Genomic DNA, 18,429 nt, shown 5'->3' with positions numbered 1-18,429 from the left:
TGCCCTCTGGTCTGTCTTCCCCCAGGTCCAGACACCACTGGTCCCAACGCCGTCACAAGGGTGTTCTCCCCCCTCCTGAACCTGAGGAGGATCCTGAGTCTTTTATCCTGGACCTGAGGAACTTCCCAGAGCTGGCCACTGCAAACATGGGCTCACAGCACCCTAACATCCAGGTTGGGAGTGTCAGTCAATATTTTCTGAACTCACTGGCTGCTTCCTAAATCTCTTATAAGCATGGTAATTTCCCTCATCTGCATTGTTTCCTTGCGTCTTAGGCCCACCCAATGACAAAAAGCTAAGAAAGCATGAGCGGAGGGAGGACCCAAGGAAACACATTATTAACAACATAAAGCCTAGTTTCCTCCAGTCCGTCATCTGAAGCATCCAGTCACCAACTAATATCTAATAAAGGAGGGTGATGGTTCATAAAAAATTTCTGCAAAATATGGTCTTGTGTATCCTCTCTGATGGCTCCTCCAGCAGCTGCCTTGATGCTTGCTGCTCAGAACTGATATAAGAGACTTGGATCATCCTCAGTCCATAGGAGGATGTAGGAAAGATCATATAAGAGCCTTGGGAAGCAGCCATTGCATTATGTGAAGTACAGATAGGTGAGAAATTTAAGGAAATGAATGGTTTGATGAGTCTGAAAATGTGAATCATATGCTATGGCCTTCATAGTCAACCCAGTTGAACACCTATGGGAGATTTTGGAGTGACATCTCTACCACCATTGCCAAAACACCACGAGGGAATATCATTCGGAAGAATGATGTTCATCCCTCCAGTAGAGCTCAGAGACTAAGATGCACTGAAGCTGTTCTGGTGGCACGTGGTGGTCCAACACCTTACTGAGATACTTCATGTTGGTTTGTCCTTTCATTTTTCACTTGTCTGTAGGTGCACTGAAGCCTTCTAGATTAAGAAACCAGCCAGTGGAGGCAGGAGTATGACTGAGTCCTCCATCCTTTCCTCTTTTTCTCTCTTCCACATCAAGTATTTTTCTCTCCCTCCATACATTCCATCTCTCTGTACAGATGGTTTGAGTCAAGAGAGCATCTTAAGTTACCATAAGCAGGACCTATAACAGTGGAGTGCTCCAGTTCATCCATGAATGACCACAGGGTTTCAGACATAAAAGAAAACTATGGGAAAGTGGAAATATTAAACATATGAGAGTCAAATATAAAAAGCGAAAGAAGGTTTGTGAAGCCAAGTCCTGGTGAAGTTGCTGTATGAATAAAAGTCAAAGAAGCATGGCTTGTGCAGTGGTTTTAAACACACACACAAACAAACAAAAAAGTTAAATGCAGTAATGCAGTGGACTGGGGCAGGAATTCCATGAGATGGTCACTTATCCAGATATGAAACATCAGCTAACTTTATTCTGCTATTGAATTATATGTTGATAAGTTACAAGAAGAACTAAGAGTCTACAGCCATACACTGTGTGGCAGCTATAATGTTTCCCATGCTCACCTCCTTAATTTAGTGTCTTATGATGCTAACATTTGTTAATTAGCTCTAAAAAAAAAGTTTAGCTGAGGCACATGGGAATGCCTGTAGTTTTGCAGGCATGTAGTCATAAAGCAAAGTACTGGACAAATACAAATGTTGGTCCAATAATGGAGCTGGATGTAAAGGAAGATCACCAAATTTATTAGGATTCATCATCTTGGTCATATACTGTAAATATCTATAGCAAATTTGTGGGCATGAAAAACATGAAAAGTATGAATTAGAGCATTGCTAAATAAGATGATATTCACTATATCATTTTTAGTTTAGCTATACATATAAACAGGAAGTGGGTAGTCATGTTGGCGTGTATTATGAAGTGATTTATCTTATTTGGGACAGTAATTTTTGTATTTATTTGAAAGAGGACAGAAGAGAGGTGACAGGATATTAGGAATACTGAGGTCAAGATGCAAACTTCCTCAGTGCTTGTTATCTTCCTTAGCAAGGTTTACCGTCTTAGTTTTTGGATATTTTTTATATTTCATTATCCACTTTAATGCCAAGTGTATGTTTTATTTACATACAGTAAGGTGTACCATACGTGTTACCTTCTCCACACTGCCACAGTTAAAATTAGAATGGACAATTACTACTGTACATCCTTTATTTGATAGCATAAAAACAGGTGAATTTAAATACACAGAGTTTAAAAATGCTGGTATCAATGAATACAACTCACCCAGTGTCCCCAGTTACTTTAGGAGGCAGGTTACACCCTGGACAGGTCACCAGTATTACAGGGCTGACACATAGGGACAAACTTGGTGGTGAATGCATATCCTAAACAATTCAGTCAAGACCAATTAAAGCCAAGAGTGAAACAAAATACAAGTTTATTTGTAAAGTTCAGACAGATGGTCCAAATGAGTCAAACGGTTTTCTTCTGCTGACTCTTCCATGAAGGCCTTGTCTGTGCAAGCATCGCTGCACAGTGGAACGGTGCACCACCACTCCTGAGTCTGCTAAATCTTCCTGCAGGTTTTTTGCAGTCAAATGGGGGTTTTGATTTGTCTTTCTGACCAGCATACGAGCAGTTCTGTCCGAGAGTTTTCTTGGTCTTCCAGATCTCATCTTGACCTCCACAGTTCCCCTGATCTGCCATCTCTTAATTACATTTCTTACTGTGGAAACTGCAAGCTGACAACGCTTTGCTATCTTCTTGTAGCCTTCTCCTGCATTGTGGGCATCAATAACTTTCATTTTCAGGGTCTTACACAGCTGCTTAGAGGAACCCATGGTTGCTGGGTGTCCGCAAGTGTGTGCACAAGGTTTGAAGAGTCAAGGTATTTGTACAGCTTTGAAATTGGCATTTACCAATGACAGCTGTTGCTGTGCATCAGATCTACCGAGCTGATTAAGGTCTGAAACCTTGTGAGAGACTTTGAGACTCTGGAACTCTTAGGGTGCCCAAACTTTTGCACCATGCCATAATAATGTTTTTATTTTTTATTTTTGTTCAATTTATGGCATAAGAAGTAACTATGCATCACTGTTTGCTGAAAATATTGTGCATTTTTTCCATTTCCAAGAGAAACCGTGTTAACATCTGTTCAAATAAAAAATCACCAAAATCTGTTATTTATCAAGGGGTGCCTAAACTTTTGCATAAGACTGTATTATGGGACCAAACAAACACTATTCAGACGTAGCCAGTACCGAATAATTCAAAAACACCTGCACTGTTTTTGATGCAATGACTTCTGTGAAACCAATGGAGCTTACTTTACCTTAGTACTTTTCCCATATTTTGTGTAAGACCTTTTGCTTAATGTGTTTTGACAATGAATTACTTTAAAGGAACAGTTCACCATTCTGGAAATACATGTATTTGCTTTGTTTCCAAGAGTAATGTGAGAAGATTAATATCAGCCTCATACTGGTCTGTTCCATACAGAGCTTAGTCGAGATGTGGTTAGCTTAGCTCAGCATAAATACCGCAAGCAGAGCAAACCAGTTAGCCTGGCTCTGTTATATGTGCCAACACCTCACTAATACTGTAAATCTGCAATACTGTAAGTCCATTAATTAACATGCTGTTATCTTGTTTGTTTATATATCCATTTATATGCTGGAACAAATTCTTGGTGAACAATAGTGTCTTCTTTCAGTCTTTGTGCTAAGTTCTCACCTCCCTATTAGATATACTGTGAAGCAGTACTGACTATCGCATCTCGCTATAAGACTGAGCACAGATAAACATGCTGAATTATGCCTAAGTTTATCAGTCTCACAAGAAAAAACACACAGAATAAAAGTGAAAATGTATGATTAATCGCTTGAACTGAATCAGTTTTCAAGTTTGTTGTTGTTGCTGATTGTAGCTGATTCAGTAGAGGGTCAACAAATTTGATGCATCTTGGGATGCCTGTGGCTCAGGAGGTAGAGCATGTTGTTCCCTAACCATAGGGTCGGTGGTTCCCAGCTTCTCCTGTCCACATGTTGAACCTCTAGTTGCTCCTGGTGATGTCACTGGTGTGTGCATATGTTGGTGTAAACGATGTAAAGTGCTTTAAGTGCACATCAATGTCTAGAAAAGCACTATGAAAGACCATTTACCATCTTCAAAAGTTACTGAGCTGCATACTGAAGCAAATCACCATTAGTGAATTATCAATTTCTCAAATGACTTTCAGACTATTTAATATTAGTGTGACTCCAAATTCTGGGTGTCACGGTGGTTAGTGCTGTTGCCTCACAGCAAGAAGGTTCCGGGTTTTATCCATTTCTCTCAGTCCCTTCCTCTGCTGCACAATAGCCTTCTTTCATAAAAGGAGAGAAATCTTTTAATCTGATCTTCAAATAAACAGACTGCAGCAGTGACATCACTCCCTTCATCGTGTCTGAGAGCTTGTACTGACATGTCAACACTGTTGTATATCACCACTTGTTATTTAAGTTATACCTTTAATCTAGTGAGATATTTAGAATGCAGACATTCCATAATCACCAAGCTGATAAGCTCCTCAGTGGTCAGGAATCAATTGATGCAGCTTTACCTAATCTAATACTAACTTCACATCTTTGCTATTAAATGGTCAGTAGAGCATCTTCTCTCTTCTCTGGAAAAGGTTGTAATCAAACAGGAACACTCACTACTGATATAATTCTAATCAGACCAAGCAATCAGATACTACTGCTGCTATCTTGGCTAGACTGTTTACTGTTGCCACTGTGGCTTTTTCACAGACTCACAGGCTTCACAAAAATAATGTCATAGTAAACAGTTTTACCATACAAAAAATTAACTGGAAATAATGCAGAACTTGTGCTGATAAACTCTTTGGGATTTCTCTGTCAAATAAACTTTACACATAGAAAACAAAAGAGAACAAACCCAATGAGTTTTAGTGGGTTTTAGTTTTAGCTGCAAATAACCTATAATAATGTGGTCATTTTGAACGAACAACTCCCCATGCTGTAGAAATTTGACAGATGATAGGAGTAGTAATATTAACAATTATTAATTAATGCAAGTGATGTTAATTAGATTAAGGTCAGACTTTTCGATATAACCCCCTATTCCACTGCCCGGTATTGGCTCAACTTGACTCGAGTCTAGTTGACTTATTTGCTTTTCCATCAGTCAAATTTTGGGGATAGTAACTGCAACCTGGTAATATTTTTGGTATCACCTCCTTTGGAAATCCATAGTTACTATGTGCCAATCTTGCAACCGATGAACTCGGATGTTTACATGTGATGACACTAGTCATTTGTTCTTCATTTGTTCATACTAGTAATTGCTGCTTCTTTCTAATAACTGTTGAAGAGGGTAAAATATATGGTGACAGAGGCCTATATAATACAGCAGTGTTTCCACAGAGTCTAATCCTTCTTGCGGCAGCAGTAGTAGGTAGTTGGAACACTAGCTCTCCCACAGCAGCACCATGTTGGCTGCTGCCCTCCTCCTTCATTGCTCTCTTCAGCCATCTCTCCCTGACCCTCTCTTGCTGCTTCAGCAGCACCATTAAATATTCAAAATGGATAAACTGGATCGCTAATCACACTGGTCTTTTTACTGCCTGTTTATTTTGCACTGTTTGCACAGTTTGTTGCTTGTTAATACTGCTTATTTTGTTATACTAGCCTTATGTTGGTTTACTGTTTACTTGCCCCTTGCATGGGGATATGTACATGCACGGGGGCGGCTGTGACTCAGGAGGTAGAGTGGGTCGTTTCCTAATTAGAGGATTAGCGGTTTGATTCCCAGCTTGTCCAGTCAACGTGTCAAAGTGTCCTTCAGCAAGACACTGAACCCCCAGTTGCTCCTGGTGAACACTGGTGTGTGAATGTGTGAGTGCGAATGTGGAAGTAGTGTGAAAGCGCTTTGAATGTGCTGCAATGCATAGAAAAGCGCTATACAAGTATAAGAGCATTTGCATTGAGAGCTGATGTACCAGAGTCAAATTCCTTGTGTGTCTGACACACCTGGCCAATAAAGCTGATTCTGATCAGCTTTCCCACATGTGTTTTTTGATATCTGGTCTGAGGGGGCAATCATTCAGTATCAGAATGTATGACCTAGCATTAACTGTATGCACTTGCAGAGCAGTTCATATACAACCATGCTATATACAGTGTGCTGACCTCGACAACGGCTGCATTCTAACATTAGCTTAGCTAGCCTTACTATATCTCTAATAACATATTTGAAGAGCTGGATCTCAGTGATTGACATCATTGTGTTATGAAAACAAACAGAGAGAGTAGGAGCTGTTCACAGATGGTCTGTTGTCATGGTTGTTATGTGTTTGTGTGTGTGTGAGAGAGAGAAATAGAGTGTTGCATAGAGGGACTGAGCAAACACATGCAGTATACATGGCGCTACATTGTAACAGAATTTAACTTGCATATTTTAAATCAATATGTGACGGTCAATGTTGATATTGTTCCTCAAATAAGTCAGTGTATGGGAAACACTGATGCAGTAAAGTTAAACATGTTCTTCTTTTGTTATTAAAACAGCCCATAATGAAGTCATGGGGAAGTTGATGTTTGACAAGTCTGAACCTTTGCTATGATGAGCCTGTTTTTAAAATTCCTGTCATAGTGAGTGAGTTTAAATGTTTGAGCCATCAACCTGATTGCAGGTCTGAGTTTTTAATGTAATCAAGGTCTGGCCTGGTGGCTATGATCTAATAGACAGGATGGGATCAGAAAAGTGGTTCACTTGCTGTTAGATGAGAACATTGAATTGGACATGCATAGCTTTACTCAATGTAAGGGCCTTGGTGTTATACATATGAATGTATGCAACCTACAATCAAAGATGGACTATAACAAAGTGTGGGTTCAACAAACAAATTCTGATATTGTTGTGCTTTCAGAGATGTGGCTGACTGATAAGATAGATGATAATTCCATTGCAATTGAAGAATTCAATGTATTTTGCTGTGGCAGGTATACTAGAGGGGGAGGTGTGGCAATTTTTGTCAAAAAATGTTTTCCTGTTACTCTTGTTAATTCTGTGTCTACAGCAAAAGCTTCTGACTTTTTACCCATAAATGTCTCTTTAGGAAAAAGTGATAATTGTGATAGGCTGCTGGTTATTGGAATTTATCATCCCCCTTCTGCAAAATCTGATTCTATTACAAGCACTGAGAATACGAGTACTGTAGCTACAGCTAAGTACCACGGGGTAGAAAAAGGGCTTTTGTTAACAGTTTCTCAAAAGTCATGTGCCTCTGGCATAGAAAAGAATGAGAGTGATAGAATCACCACATTTTTTTATACTTTTGTTTATGCACTGATTATTTTCTAGTATAACTGAGTGAGCCTGTTTGACAATGTGAGTTGGGTCTTTTATGGCAACTAATTGATAAAATGAGAGAAACAGTTGTGCTAAATAATGTTGCTGTTGGCAGGTTGTTGCATTTAACTTTAAGCCACTGAAGCAAGTTATTGAGTTATTATAGGCCTATATGACATTGTCCAAAAATCATTTGCGTTATTTTTTTCATCTATATAGGATACTGTACAAACAGTTCATTGAGTATGCTTTTTGCAGGTGACCATCGAGGTGGTCGACAACACCCAGACTGAGACAGAGGTGGAGATGGATCTGGCCAAGGAAGGACAACGTAATGACTGGTCTCTGTCATCCTCAGAGTGGGCCAACAACCACAAGAAACTGTTCTGGCCGTTGTTCTGGGAGTATCCTGAGCAGGCGGAGAACAGGTTGGGAAGACTAAGATTGGAGGAACAGTCTGAGGACTATAACTATGATGTGGAGGAACCTGTCCTCAGTGGAGTAGGTGCAGACTGGGGAGAACACTGGAACAAAGACCGGGATACCAAGGATAGCTATGGTAGGAATGTGCTCTTAAAACCAAAACAGAGCCACGTTACACACAATACTGTATATTCACACAATATTAGGCTGGACAGTATGCAACATATTGTCTTAAACAATACAGATGGGAGGGGAGGCGACAGTGGAGCGGTGGATAGAGCAGTTGTTTCCCAACTGGAAAGTTGAAGGTTTGAATCTTGGTGCCTGCAGTCCACGTCGAAGTGTCCTTGGGCAAGACACTGAACGCCCCCGATGGTTAGAGCCATTGGCTGAGTTGATGCTGCAGATGGCTGCCTCGGTTTTGTACTGGAAACAAATTCCTTGTGTTTAACATACTTGGCCAATAAAGGTGATTATCCTTATCCTTATAGATTATGAGATTAACGAGTCCTGGCTCTCCAGAAACATTGCAGCAGTACAGTGTCAAGTGACGAGGCTGACAGTGAAGAAACAAAGCACTAACATTACACAAAGTTTGAATTACTTGTTCATAGGAGGATAAACTAAATATGTATTTATTTTAACACATCTTTTTAAAGATCAACATACAGACACATTAAAAAATAAACAAATAAAATAATGAGTTTATGTTATTTAAAACTGACATTCAATGCTCCTAGCAAGCTGTGCTGCGATAGACATGGGAGACTATTTTCTTTGACATGAACTCTCATCTATACTGATCGGACTCATCATGCATCAGAAAAGTTCCAGGACTGAGTGTGCTGTGTGAGCTATGAGTGGAGGAGGGATTAGCGGGTTGTGTCATCATGTGACATAATATCCAGGGTGTGTATAACTGCAATCTCAGCTCTCTGCAGCCGTTGTGTGCTTTTTCAGATGCTCTTGTTAACTGCTCCTTAAGTTCAGATTGTCAAGCAATGAGCACAGACCAACGAATCAACCTGAAGTTTTCGGTCGGCTGGAGAAAACTCAGAAATCCCGCGGCATTTGCTTTGTTCAGTGTGTGAGAAGAGGTGAGATTTGTGGCAGGACAAGTCATGGCTGTTTCATTAGGACAACACGCCAGCTCACAATGCCCTGAGCATCCAGCAGTTCCTGGCCAAGAAGAACATCTCTGTGCTGAAGCAACCTCCCTACTCACCCGACCTGGTTCTGTGGTTTTCCCCAAGCTCAAGGATGCCATCAAGGAGACCCATTTTTCAGACATGGAAGCCATCAAGAGGGCTGTGATGATGGAGCTGCAGAGAATCCTGGGAGAATCCTTCCAGGAGTGCATGGAGGAGTGGACCAGGATGGAAATGTGCATTAGCCTCGAGGGGATTACTTCAAAGGGGAAAACTTGCAGTTTCTATACATTTTTTTGTAATAAATTTTTGTGACCCCAGTCCTGGAACTTTTCTGACACACCTTGTATTTGTTGTGCTGCAGACAGCAAGCTTATGGTGGGCAGTGTAAAATATGAGTGGCTGCTTGGCTGGCGTGCCGGACACCAGACCATGCTCATCTGTGTGTGTATTTCTGAAATGTTCTATCACGTTGCTAGTGGTGGAATGGTAGGCTAACTCTAGCTTACATTATCTCGTGGTTCCACAATTTTGCCACCTACTGACCAAAATCCAAGGTATCTCCAAACCAGGCTTGTTAGGCTGTTTGGAGTGCAAATCACTCTCTGTAGCTATGCTGGGTTGTGAACTCTGCCATCATTACATGTAACAATGTGTGTGATTCCTGTCTGTCGTGCAGTGCATTCAGTGTAGCAGCCCAGGCCCATGTGAGAATTTGCAAGGCAGTCAGCCGCGGTCGCTTTTGTTAACAATCAAATATTAATTTTCACAATTGAATGTCTGTTTCTTTTTAGTATTCAATTATATAATCAAATTTTAGAATCAGAATCTGCTTTATTGGCCAGGTGTGTCGAACACACGAGGAATTTGACTCTGGTACGTCGGCTCTCAATGTGCATGTACATATCCCCATGCAAGTGGCAAGTAAACAGTAAAACAAACATAAGGCTAGTATGACACAATAAGCAGTATTAACAAGCAACAAACAATGCAAAATAAACAGTATAAACAGGCAGTAAACAATGCGGACAGACAAAGGAATGCTCATTATGAAATGAGATAAATAGGAATAAAATAGAGTACAATCGGTACAATTTATATTTACAGGTATTGCACTGAGGGTTATTGTCCAGAATTTGGAATATTCGTTACCAGCCCAAGAGTCTACAGACCACTTTAACATCTTTCAACTCATTGATTTTATTTTATGGTCCACAACAATATTTTTTGGTTCATTCTCACTGTTCTTATTTAGCAGCAAGCTGATATTTTCATTCTGATAAACCCACTGTACACGCTCAACAGCAGACAGGCATAGCTGAAGACTAGCCGGTTAACAAGTGGAACATTTAGCAGCTAAGAGTCAGATATAGTATTTCCTTCAGGAGTTAGTGGAGACCAACAACAGAGTTAGCAGTAATACAGGCTGTTTCTACTCCATGTAAGGTGAATAATGTTAAATTAATAATTTAAATTTGAGAAAACTAGGTAATGAGAAATAGATGCATGCCACTGTGACTTCACGTCACCTGCAGGGTGCATGATGCTAGCTAACAAGCATTATTTGTAAGAACTAATGCTACCTTTAAAATGTTGCCATACCTTTGAACACAATGCTGTGCAAACAAACAAACAAGCATTTTCCAATAACATTAATGGTTAGCAAGGCCAAGCTGCTACTGCTGCTACCTTAGATGTGCGGCAAACAGCTGTGCTCAATATAGCTACTGTAAATCTAATGGGTTAATATCATCCCTCCGTCAGTATCTTAGTGTCCAACTGATATAGTAAGCTGCACTGTTTGCCTGTGAATTTGACAAAATTTACACTATGATTTGGGGAAAAAATCTGCAAGAATTTTGAGTGGCAATAAACAGAATCTGATGAAAAATAAAACAATCTTATGAACTTTAAAAATCTGGATCCCCCTTCAATGGCAATCATTATTTTCTAAAACTAAAGCTGACATGTGGCCTCAGCCCACTGCCTACTGAAGAGATGAACTACAGTACGGGAGTTAAGTATGTTGTCTGTTGTGAAGCCAGACACTCTGTGAGGCTTTTCACAGTCCTTTAGACTGTTTGTGTTGGTGTGCATCCCACTGTCCAACATAAGCACACAGTTTCATGTGCTCACACTCAGACAGACTCTTTTCACTATCATACACAAACACCAGCTGGCCTTATTTTCCTTCCGGATCATTAGCAATTATGACTAGGACCAAAAGTATGCAATATTCATTTGGTGGCAGTCCATCATTAACTTCTGTGGGAAAACAGGCTTTGAGGGGAGTAGTACCAGATCTTTGTGTCTGGGCTAAATACGCTGGCATGGAGAGATCTGCAGAGATCAGGTCAGAACCGGAATGAAAGCTTACAGTAGCTTCAGTGATAGAAGGGTTTCATTTTAATTGTATTAGTTTATTTTATTTTCATTGCAAAAATACCTTTGCTACCTTTAAAATTCTGTACTCTTCTGAAAAGCTGAGTGCAAAGTTCTGCAAACAGTTCTCATTATTCTTACTGCTAGAAAACATTCACTCCTGCTGTCCCCCTCCACCCCTTTGGTCTTTTGAAGTTCTCCCCTCTCTCTCCCCTCCTGCAAGCATTGTTTAAATACAGGGGAGCATGTCTCAGAGGTCTCACACTGTCCTTACCCGGCTCTTTTCACCCACTCCTTAATTACATAACACACATACACCAGCTGGGTGAGGTATTCAAAAGGCTAACTTCAAAGCCCGCTCTTAATATGTTACTCCATAGGTTTGCTATTCTCCCCTCTGTGCTGTCTCCCTGTCGCCCATCTTTTTTTCCCATGCTTTGCAGAGTACGAGGAGAAGTGGAGCAGCTGGGCTCCTTGCAGTGTCACCTGTGGACACGGGACACAGAAACGCACCCGTTCCTGTGGCTACGCGTGCACTGCGACTGAGTCACGTACATGTGACCTGGAGGGCTGTGCTGGTATGAAGCAGATACTCTGTATTGTGGCAAGACTGCAAATTTCTGACATGTTTAAAAGCTGTTAACCACATTTTAGGGAAGGTTTTTTTAATAGAAAAAGTAGAATAAAACTTTGCCTCAGAGTTTTAATTGAGCTGCCAAGTTACTGAATGATGTGCAGTCTGTAAGAACAGTTAGTTTGGTTTTTTATTTTCATTTTTAAAGGGGAAGAGCAACGATGTAAGTACAAAGCCAGCATTTGTTAGTTTTGATTAGCATTATTTAAGCCATATTGATTTTATTATATTTAAAGACAGCCTCAACAACATCAAAGGCTGAAGAATTTGTAGTTTATGCATAAAACAGATTACTAATTACAAGTGTAGCCCTACTAGAACTGACTGGCAGGCAAAACGAAATCCTGGAAAATTGTTGCACCCTTGGTGCACAAATGCACACTTTGTGTTTCCATCACTTCAGGGGGCATTACACTGACTTACATTAATTTCCTGGAGACTTACCTTAATCTTTAAGAATATGGCCAGCCATTCTCTATATTAACAGTATTTTCAACAGCCCTTGCTCTGTCTGGGCAGCCGTCCAAGCAATAGACTGATAAGTTTTTTTCTTTCTCTTGCCTGCTTTAAGACTGCTGGGGTCATCTCACTGTCAGCCTTCTCACCTCTTCCTGTATCACCCTTGTCAGCCTTGGATACATTAAAACAAAGCAAATAAAATCAAAATAAACCACACTGGGAACAAATAAAGCAAACTAATAAAGCAAACTATTTTCAACAGTCCTCATATAGAGACTAAAACAATGATTTGCCTCTACTCATGGTCAAAGTCTATTTGTTTCCAACCTGGATTAGTTTATTCAACTGCGCCAAAGGCCTGTTGTTCAAAAAGAATTAAAACTGCATCAGTCAAACACACCACTGCGCTGGGTGACATAATTATATATTACAAAACACCAGAACTGCATATTTGTTAAAAATGTTACCCCAAAGCTACAAACAAAGAGAACATTTTAGAGCTTCTGAAACAAGCAAGAGTAAAGTGTGCATGCACAAGAACATCATGTAGGCTCTGCTTTGTTTACAGTCCACTCATCTGGCTTTCACAAAGATCTCTATAGAGGCAGGTCCAGCAGGGCTGCCCAGACACCTCTTTCTCCTCAGCAGTGCCTTCCAAGATCTTGTGGGGTACCCCAAGGTCTTCCCAGCCTAGGCGAGATATATAATGTCTCTAGTGTATTCTGGGTCTACCATGGATCCTCCTACTAGCTGAACATACCTGGAAGACCTCCAATGGAAGGTGCCCAGGAGGCATCCTAATCAGATGCCCAAAGCACCTCAACTGGGTCCTTTTGACATAAAGGAGCAATAGCTCTCTCCGAGTTTTGAGCTCTAGTCCACACCCTATCTCTGATATCCAGCCACACTATGGAGGGAACCCATTTGGCTGCTTGTATTCGCAGTCTCATTCTTGTAGTCACAACCCAAAGCTCGTAATCATAGGTGAGGGTTGGAATATTGATTGACTGGTAAATTGAGAGCTTTACCTTCTAGCTCTGCTCCCTCGTCACCAGTGGTTCAGTACAATACGTGTATTTCTGGTGGCACTGCCCCAGACTGCCTGTCCATCTCAAGCTCCATTTTACCCTCACTCCTGAGCAAGACCCCAAGATATTGCCATTTTTCAACAATGGAGCATGGCCTCATACTTGGAGGTGTTGATTGTCATCCCAGCTGCATCACACTCAGCTGAAAACTGCCACAGTGCAAGTTGGGGGCCACCGTCTGATAAAGCCAACAGAGCTCCATCAGCTGCAAAAAGCAGAGACGAAATTCTGATGTCCCCAAACCAGATACACCTCTCCCCCAGGCTGCATCTTGAGATCCTGTCCATGAAAATCACAAACCATATTGGAGACAAGAGGCAACCCTGGTGGAGACCCACACCCACCAGGAATGTGCTTGACCTTCTGCTGAGAATATACATACAACTTTCACTTCATTTATAAAGGACTGAATGGCTCACAATAACAGCCCAAGTACCCCATATTAGTGTAACTAAACCACACACACAGTTCTATACTTAGTTTTCCTATTTTGTCTATTACCATGTCTGTAAAATGCCAATATGTTTGAATGTATGTTCATTAAACCACCTTAAGACAAGTTGGTCCCTTCTTTGTCCCTTTGTCACATAGACATGGTGATTGCAGTGACTGAGCTGACACCCATGCAGATGACAAATAGCACCGACTCCCTGGACATAAGTATGTATAGAGTGTGTGTACTTATGTATTTTGTAGAATAAAATATTAATCCATGCATCCACATAGTAGTCAACAGGCTGTACTCCATGTTTTGTATTGGTATTGAACCATACACTATATGAAACACTGTGTTCCATTTGGTGATGGGGTACATACTCAGTCACTCACACTGTGAGAGCCTGGTTTTGATATTAGAAATCTCCCTTCACAGCATGCCAGGATCTGCTTCACTGAGTCTGTCAAAGACATAATGAAAAGCTGAGACAGCCTCTCATAAATGTTTGTATTGCTTTTTACTTTACCTTTTATTGCTCTCCTGCAGCTAAGCTCTGGCCAGAGAATATGATAGTTCTTTTCATTCTGCAAACATAACAAAGGATACTGCAGAAACAGAGAACATGATACAGTGTCAGACGTTTTACCTCTCAACATTACATCTACTACAGAAAGTTCATATCTTTTAATTTGACTTCTCTTTCTTTCTGGGGCACTCATCTGGACTGTGAGTTTCTCAATCCAGCCAGAATTGAATGGGTTTTGCTTGTTTCTCCTGTCTTTCTTTAAGCTATAAACATTGAACTCTTGGTATGGCTGTATCAGCAGAGTGATAGTGTGAAGTGTCAGGTTATATTGGCTGTAGTGCACTTGCATGACTATTGGATTGAATGTTACGAGTCAGCTGGAAGTCAAACAGCTGGTGAAGCACGAATGTAACAGCTGATGCCAGTCAGCTTATGCAAGTTTAACCTCAGTGCTCTGTATGAACTAACACTGGGCTCCATTTCCTGATAGTTATCCAACCTGAAGGCACACATTTCTAACAAGGCTCTTCCCTGCCTGTTCACATTTTAGCAGCTGCTTTCACTGAGGAGAGTGACCATGGCTTTGGTCCCGAATGAGGACAAATGAAATGTTTTCAAGCTTATTGTTTCTGCTTATTACCCTCTCTTTTCCTAGTCATTAAATTTAAAGTTGTTTAAGGTGTAGAATGAAGCCCAAGACAAAGATGTGCTGATACATGTATATAATGTTTTTCTACTCATCAAAATAAAGGTGTCTTTGTATTGTTAGGTATTTTTAGTCAGATAGATATTGGTTAGATACTTTATGTATTAGAAATGTTTAGTGGAGATAGGATGTCTAGTTAGACTGTTAATGCTTAGGCATGCTTATGAGTTTCTACAGGGTACATCTGGTCAAGGATAACTAGAGAGAAGAGTTGATGACTGTCAGCAGACAGGGTGTTTAATATTATTATTATTATGACGTGTATAACTGTAGCCTTAGCCATAATATGTTCTTATGTTTAAGTCATGACATGTTACTAGAAGTCGTGTGAGAATGTTTTTAGCTACACACCACTTAATCAACAGACACACACACACATTGATTTGCTTCATGTTTTGACTACTGCTATGACCAGCTGCAAAGCTGGCAACAGAGACGTCTCGGTTGACGTTTCTGTGTAGTATGGGGCTAGCCCAACCGAAGAGATATAATGTACAGGCCTGTTGGGTTCAGGGGTTTTCATCTTCCAGCTACCTGCGTGCAGTTTGGAGGTGCAAGATGCCTGAGCGTGTAATGTTAATTTTTGCCTGTGTTCATGGAATAAGCACTGTTTTGTAGTTACTTGGACTGCCTTGTCTCTCAGAGTCAGTATGGTAAAAAGTACCGGGTACAACAGTATCAATTTCTGGTGTTCCTTTAGTGTATGTTATCTACTCCCATCCTTTAAGTGCAGGTGTTCACAAGCCATCACAGTCCTTTTAGTGAACATCTAGTTGCAACCTATGCATTTGCTTGAGCACCCTTTTTGACCACATACTTCCCGAAACTATTGAGCTGCAAAAAATAACTCAGAAGCTAAACTAGGCAGGGCCATATTAAACTATTCTAAATTGAAATACTGCATGATACCTTTGCATTGCATAACTGGCTGCATGTACTGTATATATAAATGTAAATATACCTGGGCGCTACATTTTAGATGTTTGTGTAGGATTAACCAAAACTCATTTCACTGCAGAAAACTAACTGAACACTGTTAAGACTTTCTGTTATAAATACCTACTTTTTCTAATCTTCCAAACCCCCACCCCTTCAACACAGATGTAGACAGCTGTGAGAAGTGGCTAAGCTGCAAGAATGACTTCCTCCAGAAGTACCTGCACCAAGTGCTCACGGAGCTCCCCAGCTGTCCCTGCTCCTATCCCTCTGAGGCTGTTTACAGTTCCGTCAACATCCAGGACAGCAAACTTCGCAAGACTTACCGCTGGAGGGATGTGAGTGGACCCAAAGAACGTCTGGACATCTACAAACCATCAGCCAGATTCTGCATTCGCTCAATGCTATCATATGACAGCACAACATTGGCAGCGCAGCATTGCTGCTACGATGATCAGATGAGACTGATAACACGTGGAAAAGGAGCAGGAGCACCTAATTTAATTAGTACAGAGTTTTCACCGGAGTTGCATTACAAGGTGGACGTATTGCCTTGGATCCTGTGCAAAGGGGACTGGAGTCGGTTTCACTCGGTAAGGCCACCCAATAACGGGCTAGAGTGCGCAGACAACCCCCTTGAACAAGTGTTTCAAATGGAACTCAAAGAGGCCAGGGAGTATTGACACTGTGGGGGTGTGCAGTCATAACCAGAAGGAAGGATGACATGGTGGTTGCTAATTTAAATTGCCATTTGTCCTGTGTATCATCTTCATCCTGCATGAGCACAGAAAAAGTGAACTGCAATATTACCATAGAGTTTCTTTGGTACCATGAAGATTTTTGGCACAGCTCATAGCCTCCTAGATCAACTGATGCTTGGATAACACTGGTTTAAGATAGGACATAACTTTTGATGAAAATATGTTTGGAAGACATAGACAACAAAGACTGGTGAAGTGTTTTTATATTTTTTACAAAAGTAGACTGTTATATGTAGACTGTTCAGAAATGAAATAACACTGATGTTGGAAGGACAATGAAAATCAGTGTTTAAGTATTTTTATTTTCAGCTAATCCCTGGCCCTGTATGTAGCTGCTACTCTTTTGGGATGCTCTGAGATTAGTTGATTCTTGTCAAACTGCTTAAACAGCAAATAAAATCAAATGAACTATTGAACAATTAATAGTCTATATGCTTAATGTTCATGTTCAGAAATGATCTGGCAGAAATATTAGCAGAATGAGGAGTTATACACCTGATGAGGGAACAGGTGCATCTTCAGTGCCTCACGTGAGACTCTAATTCGGGGTGGGGGGTGGGGATTGTCCTTACTAATGTTGAGACCAAACCTATGGCCTTGCTTTGTAGGATAGGTGTTCTAGCTAATGAATGCATGATTGGGCTTTACCATCCTTTTGATTATGTCATTTTGGATGTAGGAGTGTGTGAGCAAAAATGAAACTTGCAGGTTCTATTTTTTAATTATGCAGATACTTTAAAACATTCCTGACTTGAGAGATAAAACACACAGGCCTCTATTTTCCAGAAACAGAACGCAGTGCTAAACTTGTGTCTAAATGCCAGACGCAAGGCATTGGGGCCTGTCCAACAATGTTTTACAATTTTGGTGACCACAGACAGCGCAGTTTTGTGCACAGCCAGCCATTACCAGGTGCATTGTGGAGGTCTTCTCACTGGAACAGCCCTTTGATGGAGTGAACACTGACCAAAATGTCTTGACCACCTGCATTGTGGTTACTGGATGACCTACCCTGCCAACTGAGACACCGTTACCCTTTGTTTGTAGACTAATATCAATCTGTTAATATCAGAAAGGTTTCAGCTTCTATTATAAATGTTGTAATACACACATTTATATAGATAAGGGGTGCTCAGCTAGCTGTAGAGGTGCTGGTAGGTGACAGACCTTGCTCCTAGACTAAACGCTAAGCGAAGCTAATATGCTTAACTTGCTAAAATAAAAGTAGATCAATCTCATCTAAATGTCAGCATGATAGCAAATTAATGCATTTCCCAACATTTTAATAAAAGTTGTGTCTGTAGTTAACGATTACATGATTTTCTAGTACATTACGGCAGGCTGTAGCCTGACATCAGAAATAATCTTTTATTTTATTAACATCAGCATCAATGACTTTATGCGCTTTCCAAATAGAGCTTCATGCATGTTTTGTTCATTGTATTTTTCTCTGAATGAGTTGGTTAGTGTGGCCTGATACCATGCACCAGTGTTTTCCAGCAATTGAAACTATTATCGGCACTCTGTCATCTCCAGTGTGTGAAGCATCCTGGGATCAATGTAACCTAATAAGGTTACAGTGTTGATTTACACTCATCCTCATCCCCTTTAGTATTAGTGCTTGCTTGTACTCAGTTGTTCTGTTGAAGAGGAGACTTGT

General features: G+C 40.6%; 1 protein-coding gene across 1 annotated transcript in view; it reads left to right on the top strand.

Annotated features, from left to right (window-relative positions):
* Positions 1-17,108, top strand: part of ism2a (isthmin 2a) — a gene marked incomplete at its 5' end in the record, with an annotated part of 32,067 nt that extends 14,959 nt beyond the window's left edge. Inside the window, 5 exons of the mRNA XM_020615696.1 lie at positions 26-173; positions 7,529-7,829; positions 11,667-11,801; positions 13,996-14,064; positions 16,174-17,108. Of these exons, the coding sequence (XP_020471352.1) occupies positions 26-173; positions 7,529-7,829; positions 11,667-11,801; positions 13,996-14,064; positions 16,174-16,691 (1,171 nt within the window). The remainder of the gene's footprint in view (positions 1-25; positions 174-7,528; positions 7,830-11,666; positions 11,802-13,995; positions 14,065-16,173) is intronic.
* Between the last annotated feature and the right edge of the window lie 1,321 nt (positions 17,109-18,429).

The sequence above is a fragment of the Monopterus albus genome, unplaced genomic scaffold (genome assembly GCF_001952655.1).
Source record: "Monopterus albus unplaced genomic scaffold, M_albus_1.0 scaffold169.1, whole genome shotgun sequence".
NCBI lineage: Eukaryota > Metazoa > Chordata > Actinopteri > Synbranchiformes > Synbranchidae > Monopterus > Monopterus albus.
Note: the sequence above shows the minus strand (reverse complement) of the source record. Positions and strands in the feature narration are given on the sequence as shown.